At 50.8% G+C, this 11,903-nt stretch overlaps 1 protein-coding gene across 1 annotated transcript in view; it reads right to left on the reverse strand.

Moving 5' to 3' along the window:
- The window catches only part of MED12L (mediator complex subunit 12L), a 326,097-nt gene extending 318,701 nt beyond the window's left edge, over positions 1-7,396 (reverse strand). The window contains exon 1 of the mRNA XM_060149610.1: positions 7,298-7,396. Within this exon, the coding sequence (XP_060005593.1) occupies positions 7,298-7,396 (99 nt within the window). The remainder of the gene's footprint in view (positions 1-7,297) is intronic.
- Between the last annotated feature and the right edge of the window lie 4,507 nt (positions 7,397-11,903).

Here is an 11,903-nt window from a genome sequence, read left to right on the forward strand (position 1 = left end):
GAAATCATGCTATTGGTTAACATGATGACACTCTTCTTTTTAATGTAAATTTTCCAAAACAGAGAAATAGAGAGGACTGTACCATGAACTCCCTTGTTGTCACCACCCAACTTCAGAAATCCTCTAAAAACAATGAGAAGCCCAAGCGTTTCCATGTTCCCTTCTCAGAGTGGAATGTGTAGGAGGTAGGCGCCTCCCTCCACACTTGCCTTGGATTTCTCTCCTGCCTGGCCTTCCCCACTCAGACTCTGAGGTCAGCCCTTCTCCAGGCTTAGGCCACCAGCTCCTTCCATCGCTGCTCAGAGAACGCTGGGGAAGGGAACTTGTAATCATGCTCACTCTTCTTATGGATCCCTCTACCTCCTCTAATTCCTGCCTAGTCTGTCAAGAAGCCTCACAGCTGGGGTTCAGAACCTCATTAAAGGAGTTTCAGAAGAAATACATCACAATTCTTTGGAATTTCCAGCTTCCACTTACTCCATTCTCCCACCTCAGTTTTATTTTCACCTGTATGGATACACACCCCTGAGAGGCACTGCTAACCGGTTCAGCTGAAGTCCTAGGGCTCTGTTCATCCTCATTTTCTCCCACTCAGTGCCACCCAAGGCAGTCTGCCTTCCAGACCTCACTTCCTGGTCCTCCGTCTTCCTAAGGAATCACATTTTACCTCTACAGGTGCCAGACTAAGTGAAATACCCAACAGGCTAAAGGATGGTGGCTGTACCCCAAATTAACAGCTTTACATGAGTCCCCAAAGAGCCTAGTTGAAAGCCCAGTCCCAAAGTCAAATATAAACCCTGTAGCCCCCGATAAGTTCAAAGAACATGCTCATGGGACAAAGCAAGAACGGCTCCCCTGAGCCCCAAGTTTAGCCCAGTGCACACAGAAGGGAGCTGTGGCTATTTCAAGCCCAAGGCACGGAATTCTAGTCTGCCATAAACCATGTACGGCTGACAGAAAACAAGCCTATGCTGGGAATCACGGGTATCAGAACAGAACTGCAGGGGGGACAGTAGCTAAATGCATTTGCACTATCCCAACACTCTGAATAGTGTATTTGTCTGAAGACTCCAACACATCAAATAGTGGGGAGCAGGCGGGAATAAGGGGGGAGTCTGGCTTACAACGGTCTCTACAGGTAAAGACACAAACTAAAGCAGTGGCTTTCAAAACTTCATGTTTTTGGGAATCACCTAGAAAACGCGTTTAAAATGCAAATTCCTCAACCTCCTTCCCAGAAATTCTGAGTCAGCAGGTCTGGGGTGGAGGCGGGCGCATTATGGCGGCATTTTTAAGGAGCATCTTTGACAACGCTGCTGCAGGTGTTGGCAGTCCCTGAGAAATGACAGCCACTTGCGTTCCTCCGCCACACAGTTTTTGTGGCAACACTCCTGTGAGCAGTGGAAGAAACAGGGCCTCTCACCCAGTGCTTTTTACACTGGTTCTGGCCTAAGAGTCTCAGGAGGAATAAGTTAAATACACAGAGGCCCCTCCCAAACACTGCTATTCAGGGAGGTCTATGATGGGGCCCTGGGGCCAGCCAATTCATCTCAGGGGGAAGCTTTCTCCCTAAACATCTCCGCCTTTTGGTGCCCCAGGCAACTGGTCAACCTGTCCTCTCATCCCGGGCAACTTCATCAACATCCTCCCTCTCAGAGGTTATTAAGAAACAAATTTTCACCGCCCCTCCCCCCAACCTCCCCAGCTGTCACTAAAACAAGCATTTAATGTTTTAAGGGTTTTCGATGCTAACAAGAAAACAGGCGTTACCAAAATAAAACAAGCATTGGGACAGTTAAGAGTTATAAATACTCATAACTGCTCGTTAAGAGCTCTGTCTGCATTTTATTCATTTCTTCGAGAACTATTTACTGAGCACCCAGTCTCATCCCAGGCACTAGGCAGTTCACAAGTGTGGACGCCACAGACAAGTCCCTGCTGTCCTGCAGCTTACATCCTAGTGTGGAAGGAAGACCAGGGAGAGGATAAGGATTCTAATAAGGGAATTTCTGACAGTGACAAGCACCACAAAACACATGAACACAAAATAATGAACTAACAAGGATAAGAGAAGATGGGTTACAAAGAAGGTCTCCTTGCCAGCTAGTCTCTATAAGTAAATGACAGGAGACATGACCGCAGGGGCAGCAAGGGACAAGAACCTAAACACTAAGGAGCTGGGCCTGCTAGGAGACAGGTGGTCAGTGGTCCCACCACACAGCCAGGAGGCGGCTAAGCAAATCAGGAGGGGCCAGATCTCCAAGGGGCAGGGTCTTGGGGATGTTACAGGTATAACGAAGCCCCGGGATCATTTAACAAGGGAGGGGTTATACTAAGAGTAGCTGACCTGTACTAAGCACCGTTTGTGTGCCAGGCACCATTCAAATCTCATTTTATCTTCCCAGCAACCCCGTGAAGTAGGAACAAATAAGGAGGAACACCCCACCCCACCGCCGTTCCACAGGTCATATCTGAGTCAGAACAGGCAGTAGGGGGCTTCCTTGGTGGCGCAGTGGTTGAGAGTCTGCCTGCCGATGCAGGGGACGCGGGTTCGTGCCCCAGTCCGGGAGGATCCCACATACCACGGAGCGGCTGGGCCCATGAGCCATGGCCGCTGAGCCTGCGCGTCCGGAGCCTGTGCTCCACAACCGGAGAGGCTACAACAGTGAGAGGCCCACGTATCCCAAAAAAAAAAAAAAAAAAAAAAACAGGCAGTAAGTGATGGAGCCAGACCGCAAAGCCAGGTGGTCTGGCTACAGGCAGTGGTTGTGGAAGTGACCAAGGGGCAGACGACGGCCGGGGCCTCGAAGGCCTAATTCAGTAGGGAATTTGAGTTTTATTCCAAGTGTGATGGAAAGCCATTGGAGGGGGGCTGAGACTTTCTGACTCGTTCCCTTAGATCTAGAGAGGGGACAACTTCTGGGGAAAGCCCACCGTACCCTGGCTAAGCTGGCTGCTAGACCAAACTACTGCGACTTCGGCCACAGAGATGTCTAACCCTGCCCTGCCTGGGTTGGAAGAGCTCTCCAGCCCCTGCAGAATCGGATGCCACCTTCGCTCTAGGTTAGTATCTCAGAGTGGAGCCCCGGACCAGCAGCATTAAATCACCAGGATCTTGTTAGAAATGCAAATTACGGGTCCCACCTCAGCCCTACTGAATCTGAAAAACTCAGGGCCATCTGTTTTTAACAAGCCCTACAGGTGTGTCGAGTGTGACACATTATCCATTTGGAGCCATCCCCACCCCCATGCCCTCCCAAATCACGCTCTACTGGTCCTCGGGCAGCCTCTGCACTGCGCACCAAGCCATCCTCCCCTCTGGATCCTGCTGGTCCTCGGGCAGCCTCTGCACTGCGCACCAAGCCATCCTCCCCTCTGGACCCTATTGGTCCTCGGGCAGCCTCTGCACTGCGCACCAAGCCATCCCCCCCTCTGGACCCTGCTGGTGGGGTTCTATGGCTCCTGATGCCTAGAAATCTCACCGTTGCCCCAACCTACTTTTCTAACTAATTTGATTTCCTAGAAACATTGACTATTCAGCTATTTAGGCCTCTTCTACCCTGGAAGTAAAACTTCTCTTCCTTTCTACTTCTAGAGTTTAATTCTGCTTTCAGCCTTGGAGCCTCCGAAGTAGACAGCAAGGATAATTTCTGCCTTAACCTAGACTCTCCCTGACACCCCTCAGTCGCCAGATTTCTCTTGATTCATTCATTCCCACTCTCATTTATAAATTCCTACACGTGTCCATGCCCTCAGCTAGGAACTAACTGCACTAGGTGCCGGGTACTTCAGGGATTCCTAAACAGCTCTCATCCCTGCCCTCGTTTCTGACCCCTTAGTGGGGGGCTGGGGGCAACATGCAAATAAATACAGAATTACAAATTGTCTACGTATACTAGAAAGGCCTCTGAGGAGGCCGCTGGGCTGAGACCTAAATGATGAAGAAGCAGGCCTGACGGTAGTTTAAAACAGCAAATATTTGCGTGTTGAATCCATGCCATACTCTGGTCTAAGTGTTTTATGTTTACTATCCATAAGGAGCAGGTAGAATTCTCATCCCGGCTCTACAAGAGGGGCTATTGAGGCACAGGGAGAATAAGGAGTATATGTAAACAGCAGAGCCAGGATTCAAAACCAAGCACACTGGCTCCAGAGCCCACCTACCCTCCTGACCACAGGATTCGGTGATGAGAGCAGGGTGGAATGGTGCGGGTGCGGGTGGAAAGGCAGACAGGGGTCCAGGCAGGCAGAGTAGCACGTGTAAGAGCCCCGGGGCAGAGAAAAGTCAGACTGAAGCAGAAAGGAAGTGGAAACTGGTGAGCGGTGAGGTGAAACTGGGGAGCGGCAGAGGGACTGGAAATATATTTGGGAAATGGACGGGACAAGACGTGCTGACAGGTGTATTATGGGGTGTAAGGGAGAAGGAGGAAACAAGGAGAACTCACAGTTTTCTGGTGCCCTATTTTCGAGGCTTGAAGACAGAGGGTAAAGTATTATAACACAAGATATACTAAAGTCCCGCAGAGCGCTGAGGCACAGCAAGCTCTCAAATGAACAGACTCCATCGATCAAGCAGGTTAAAGCTTCCAGTCCCCCCCACCCCACCCCCACCTCTCTACAGGAGGTCTTCATTCAAGGGTCCCATCATGTCCCCCGGGAGCTAGTTTCCAGAACACTATTAGCCCGGGTTAACAGCAGTAAAAGCTGCAGCTCCAGTAATAAGAATAGCTTTACCAGGAGGAGGGTTTTTCTCACAAAAATGTAATGCGTTTAGAACCCGGGTTCTCAAGTTTTTCTCAACAGCACAATGATGCTAATTTACAAATGAGAAGTGATGCGGCTTGCCCGAGGCCACACAAATGCAAAGAGGCTGAACCAGAATCCAATTCCAGGTCTGCCAGACTTGGAAGCCCACACTTCCTCCATTAAATCAGCATTTCCCACAGCGTGGGACAGGTCTCTCTGATGGAATACACCAGTGGTTTTAGATGAACTTTTTAAAGTTTTAATCCTTATGGTCTTGTTTCAATATGAATAATCATATGTGTGTGTATATAACATCAAATAAATAAAAATTTTAAATGAGATATATACATGATTTGATATGAATTTATATATACATATATATATCACATCAAATCCATGACTTCTTGTGTATTACTGCCTAAGAAACAGAAAAGGTTTCCTAAAAGTTAAACATTAGAATAAAAGTACAGGTGATAGAGGGATAGAAGAGAAATGTTGAGGTGACGCATAAATAACTGAAGCTTGTGAAACACTGCTCACCACAGCACCGCCCAAGAACAGCCAAGCACCTGTTCATGTTGTATTCAAATCTGGCTACAGCCACACATAACTCTGACTCTGCTCCAGAGGGATAAAATGTTGGTTGCCTCTGGGGAAAGGGAATAATATCAGAACAACACAATTTAGCATAAATCATCCCTAGCACAGTACTGGTCTTGACATAAGATACCGTTTTGGTCATCCAACTCCTCTCTGCTGATTCACCACACACCTTACGTCAGGTAAGCTTTGCTGGGCCTCAGTTTCACTTTGTCCAAAGGAAGTTACAAAAAGCAGGCTCTAAGGTCACTTCCAGTTTTAGAGTTCCATAAAATGTCATAAATACCCTAAAATCCAAAAGTATTTTTTTCCAGAATCATAGAGGCCCCAACCCTGAGTGAGTGTCGACCTGAGGTATAAATGTTAAATAACCCCACAAGGCATCCCAGGCCCCCATCCCTTAACTGGGGAGATGCTATCAATTATGCTGCCCTCTGGAAAGATGTGACAAAAGACATTAATTACAAGATGATATGTCCCTGGCCCCACCAAAACTTTAAGAATTTTCTGCCACAAATGCTTAAGTTATTAACTTTCTCTATACTTGGTTGTTAGTGTTTGTTATTTCGTCTGTAACAATTAACTTTATTCTGGGTGGCAGTAGCAGGGAGAGAAATGGGTAGGGAAGAAATCTGCAAAATCTCATCAAACTCCTATCCTCATATTAAGCCTCTGCTGAGAAACACCTGTAAAACCTTCCAAGCTTCGATGTGAACTACTCCACGGATGTTCGAACACGTTTAATATGCTAAACCTCTAAAAGGAGTCGTCACTCCTTATCTTTCAGAAACATTATTAACAAAACAGTTTAACCAGAACAAGCATTCTTCCTTTATTATTGAAATAGATACATTCATCAAAAGGGAAGTCTTAAGGACCCTCCTGGCCTTCTTTACAAAGCCCCTTCTGTGATGTCAGTAGGCCTGTAAACTTTTAATAGAAGGTTTTTAGGTTCCCAGAAAGAGAAGTTTTGAAATGTGCTCAACTTCATGTTTAGCTGAAGACAACAGAGGATGGGTGGGCTGCAGCTGGCAAACTCAGAAAGCACAGCTGGGTAGCAGGTGATCTTAAAAAAAAAAAAGCAAATCCCAGGGCAAATTGGCGTAGCCAGGGGTGATCATTATAACTGGAGAGTTGTTACATAATTACTTGTTAACTACTAACAAACATATACAAGGCTTCAAAATGCCATGGTTACTCCAGCCATCGAAGCTAGTGTAGCTAGTGGAAGAGTCCAGGTTCCTCCAATTAATTTCATTCAAAGAAACAAGCAATCCCAGGACCTATTCCCTTCCAAGGTAACCTGACTGCCTTTACATATACAAAACAGTCTCCAGCAATTAAGCCAATCGCCTCTAGGGATGAAAATCAGTGTTTCCCTTTCATATTGATTTTTAAAGGGGAGAGGGGAGACAGAAGTACGTTACAAGGGCTAAATATTCATCACCTCGACAAAAACGACTTCCACTCCAAACTGGAAAATTTGAACAGAAAAGGTCTTCCGCCACCCCACCCACAGCCGCCCCTGCTCGGCTGGCGCAAAACCCAAGACCTGTGTCGGATGCACTGCATTCCAACATTTTTCAAAAAGTTTACGAGGCTTTACCGAAGCGGCGGGGAGAAAAATAAAGCAGGCAAAAGCCGGGGAGAGGGAGCTGGAGGGTTTCCGCAGGGAAGAACCGGGTGAAGCGCCCGGCTGCGCCGTGCAAGGCCCGGTAACGGGGAAGCGACCCGGCACACGGAGAGCGAGCGCCCCCGTGGCGCGCGGGGACTGACAGCCGCTCGGTCTCCACCGCCGGGGGTCCCCCAGCCCCCCAGCCCGGCCCCCGCCGCCAGTCCCCCTGCCCACCCTTCCCCCGCAGCGCCGGCGATGCCCGCTGGGCCAACTTGGCCCCGGGTCAGCGCTGCGGAGCGCGGCCCCGGTTGCCGGGGAGGCCGCCGGCGCCCTTACCTCCTTCTGCTTGGGGTCCTGCGGGTAGACGTCCGGCGGCCCGAGCCGGGGGCGTTTCAGCGGTCTCTGCTCATAGCTGAGAAGCCCGAAGGCGGCCATGATCTCTCATGTTAACCGGCGAAATGAATGAGAGTTGGAGCTGGAGCAGCCGCCTCTGAGCACCAGGGAGCAGCACTTTGCAGACAGACTCCCTCTCCCCCTCCTCGCTCGTGTGGCGCTGCAGGCAGGAATAAAGCAGGTTGGATGCTGCCGCTGCCCGGCACGCAGACACGCACTAATGGGGGCAGCCTTCGGCGGGCACCCTGCTGCGCTGGAGCCCCGGGACGCACCGCCAACGGAGGGGCTGGAGGTCCACCTGGATCCTCCGAGGCGCCTGCCTCCTGTTCCCCACCACCCTGTCCCCAGGGGGAGGAGCAGCTGATGGGAACGTGTGACTTTTTTCACCAATGGACCTAAACCCACCCCAGCTGAACGCAGGGTGGGGGTGGGGGAGGGGCACGGGGCGGGGGTAAAAAAACTTTTCTTGGCGCCCCAGGCAGGTGGCTCGAGTGCTTGCCCTGGGCGCGGGTGGCCCGCTTACCCGAGGAAGAGACTGCGGAGCGGCCCGCCCCCGCCCCCTCTTCCACAGCAGGGACCCTTCCCCCGCCGCCACGCGCCCCGCAAACCCCGCCACCGGGGCGCGGACCCGGTTGGGAAGGAGGGGGACAGGCCTGGAGGGGGTGGGGGAGACAGGGATGCGGGCGGTGGGGAAGCGGCCGGTGCCTCCTAGACGCCCGCCGGGCTCCGGTGGCGCATCCGCGGCTCCGGTCCCCTCGGCGGCTCCGGGCAGACGCCGAGGCGCGCTGCTAGCGGTCGCAGCGGGTGGAGGGGGCCGTGCTCACGGTGGCTCGGGGCCGACTTAACCCTTTGCTGCCCCTCCAGGGGCTGGGGAAGTGGGGGTGGTGAGGAGGGTTGGCAGCGAGTGCCGACGGGGGTAGCTAGCCCGTGGGCATCTCGGGCTCCTCCAACCCCCCGCCCACCCCCGGCCGCCCTCCTTCTCCCTCCCCCCGCCCCCAACAGTTTACCTGTTGGTCCCCGGCTAGTGGTCAGGGGCCGCCAGCCGCGGCGGCACTTTGGCGGCCGCAGCCTCCACGATTCGGGTTGGGATGGGGCGGGAGGGGGGGCGGGGGGAGGCAACTGGATTTGATCTGATTTGTAAGGTATCAGTCTCGGCCGGGCGAGCTCCGGGGAGGCCGCGAAGTTTGCCACTGTCTGGGGGCGGCGGGCAACGCCGGCTCGCCGCCGCCGGCGTTCTCGCCCCCAAGGCCGGGGAGCGCGAGCTTCCGAGTTGGCGGACGGCGGCCGCACTGAGCATGCCCAGCTCGGCGGCCGGACCGCGGAGGAGTTTGCTGCGAGCGCGCTCCGATCCGCCTCTCCGGGTTTTCGCAGCTGCAGAGCGCGCAGCCCGCGGGCCCGGGCGCCGAGGCTGGCCCTGGGGGGTATCTGGGCGAGGGAGGGGGCGTCCCCTGGACCCCTCTCCCGGCCGCGGGCTGCGCTGTCCGCCTCGACCTCTGTTAAGGTCGCTATCCCCGTGGCCTGAGCCGGAAACCTCACCTGCGCCGGGCGTGTGGGGGGGCGGGGCGGGGGAGAATCCTCCAGGGGAGACCTCGGTGCTCCAATCCTCCCGCGCTCCCCGCTCGCTTTGGGGCATGGGCACCCTGATGCTGGGCCACCTGCCGCGAGCCCTGCGAGACCGGAGCCGCGGAGGCGGGCCCGGTCTGTCCCGAGGGACCCCGCGGGAGGATGCGCCCGCGCTTGGCCAAGAATGATGGCTGCCATCTATGGAGCCCTCGCTTCATGCCAGGATCTTGACAGTAAAGGTCTCTGGTCCTTTAAAAAACCAAAACAAAACTTACAAGGTTTTACTGTACCCTTTTTATAGATAGAGAAATCGAGTCAGCTTAGGAAGGCCCGGTGACTTGCCCAAAGTCGCGAAGCAAACTCTGCCTGATCCCGTGTTTCTGATTTATTCTCCACGACTTGGAATTGGAAGAAGTGGGTTCCTGAACTGCCCTTGCCTGGTAGGGTCAGGTTCCCCATACCTTGAGGAACGCTCTGACTCCTATTCCATCCTCCATGAGATGGTGCTAGCAGAATCTAACCCAAAGCCTTTGTATAGCGCCAGGCACACAGTAGGTGCTCAGGTGATGCTGGCTAAATCTGATTATCTAGCTACTTACCTCTGCTGACTTTAAGCAAGGGGGGCAGGGGGGTAGATAAGCCATCGCAATGTGATAGGCTAGTTCTTAACTCTTGACTCTGACCTATTAGCACTTCCCAAAGCAGCTGAGGCCAAGTCAGGCCCGTAGTTTTTGGATTCTTTACTCAATCTGAGCAAGTACTTTTAGAGAACAGTTACTTCCACCAAGAGGCATTTCCTGACCACCCTCTGCACCCTCCCCCACGGACTTCTCTTCCACTAATACCTTGGGTGTAACTTCAAGGCTGAACTTGCCCTTGGGATATAGGTATCTGTCAAATCTAGCTTCCTTGCTTGAGAAACAGGACAGTTGTCTAACTTCGTTAGGAAAATTGTCAAACATACCAAAATGCAGAAGAAATGGCATAATGAACCCGCAAGTACTCATCTCCCACAGAAAAGTTTTGCCATTCTTGTTTAATCTCCCCCGCCCCTAACACAATGACATAGACTGGAGAGGACAGTGTTGTTCACTGTTGCAACTTAGGTACACGGCATGGAACCTGGCATATGGTGGGCGCTCAAAAAATATTTGTTGGCTGGTGGGACCGGTGACTGGGTGTGTGAACGGGTGAGTAGGTGTGTGGCCGGGTAGATCACTGGTGGTACTATACTTTGGGGATCCTTGTGCTGACACGCTAGTCTGGTTGGGAGATGTAACCTAAATTCTTCCCTTGGAGTATCTAGGTGACAGCCTCCAACTGGCTTCCACAAAGGAAAAACTTCTGAAGCACTCCAAATTGTATCTAACCGTAAAGATTTTAAAATCAAAATGAATTCATAATGTGTCCCTAGTGCTTGGGTAAAAGGGAAAGGAAGAGTTCTCTCCCTGTTGGTCTCCCTTCTTAGTTTCTTCCCTTGTTGTGAGACGGTCTGGCATGGATGCTTTGGGCCTCAACATTTAAAAAAAAGAAAAGAGAGAGTGACAGCTTCAGTTTGCTGATACACTTCCTCAAAAATCATCTTTTCGCTACATGGACTTCCCAACGGTGTTTGGTCCCCTCAGCCTGACATTTGCACTCTTCACAATCTACTGCCATCTACCAATCCAACGTTTTCTCCTTAATCCCTCACCCCGGTTAGCTCTCACTCCTATTTCCAGTATGAAATTCCCAGACCCTTCATTTTCTGATAGCCACCTAAGGACAGTCCTTAGAGTCTGGACTCCTGTATGAAGCCCACCCCAAACTCTTGACGCACAAAATCATCCTTTGGTTCTTTCAGTACCCTAAGCACTTTTATTTCTTTTTCACCAGGTTTATTGAAAAATAATTGACATCCATCACTGTGCAAGTTTAAGGCATACAGCATGAGGCTTCAACTTACATATATTGTGAAATGATTACTGCAATAGGTTCAGCTAGCATCCATCTTTTCATACAGATACAATAAAAAGGAAAGAAAAGAGGAAAAAAATTCTTTTTGTGATGAGAACTCTGAGGATTTACTCTCTTAACAACTTTCCTATGTATAATAGAGCAGCGTTAACTATAGCGTCACGTGGTACATTACATCCCTAGTACTTATTTATCTTATAACTAGAGGTTTGCATATTTTGGCCACCTTCCTCCATTCCCCCATCCCCCATCCTCTGTTTCTGGTAATCACAAGTCCGATCTCTTTTTCTATGAGTTTGATTTTGTTTTGATTTTGTTTCTAGATTCCACATATAAGTGAGATCATACAGTATTTGTCTTTTTCTGTCTGATTTATCTCACTTAGCATAGTGCCTTCAAGGTCCCTCCATGTTGTCACAAATGGTAGGATTTCCTCATTTTTTAATGGCTGAATAATATTCCACAACAGCTTTATCCATTCGTCCATTAATGAACACTTAGGCTGTTTCCATGTCTTGGATACTGTAAATAGTGCTGCCATGAACATGGGGGTACAGATATCTTTCAAGTCAGTGTTTTCATTTCCTTTGGATATATTCCCAGAAGTGGTCATTCTCTTCTTTTAATACCTCATCATTTATTGGCATGCTTTCAAACTTGCCACACAGAAGTCTTCTTCCCATCCCCACCATAACCTCTTACTCTCCTTCCATTCCAGAGCTAGTCTTTAAGCTCACTAAGGCCAGTTAACACAGCTTAGCATAAAGCCACAGGGTCTCTGCCGTGCTTGAATTTCCTTCACAGTGCCGGTTAACACAGCAGATAGGCACAGATTCTTGTTGAATAATGTGTCTCATTTGCTACTGTTCCTATAAGGGACATCTTATCTTTACATGTCTAATGACTCTCCCCTCCCTGGGCCTGGGAAAAGTTTGCATAGAACATGAATTGATCAGAGAACACCAGAGGCTCCCCAGAGAGGCCCCAGCCTAGCAAGAAGAGATGAGTTCAGGTACCTGAGGAAGTTTAG

This window comes from Lagenorhynchus albirostris, chromosome 5, assembly GCF_949774975.1.
Source record: "Lagenorhynchus albirostris chromosome 5, mLagAlb1.1, whole genome shotgun sequence".
Classification (NCBI taxonomy): Eukaryota; Metazoa; Chordata; class Mammalia; order Artiodactyla; family Delphinidae; genus Lagenorhynchus; species Lagenorhynchus albirostris.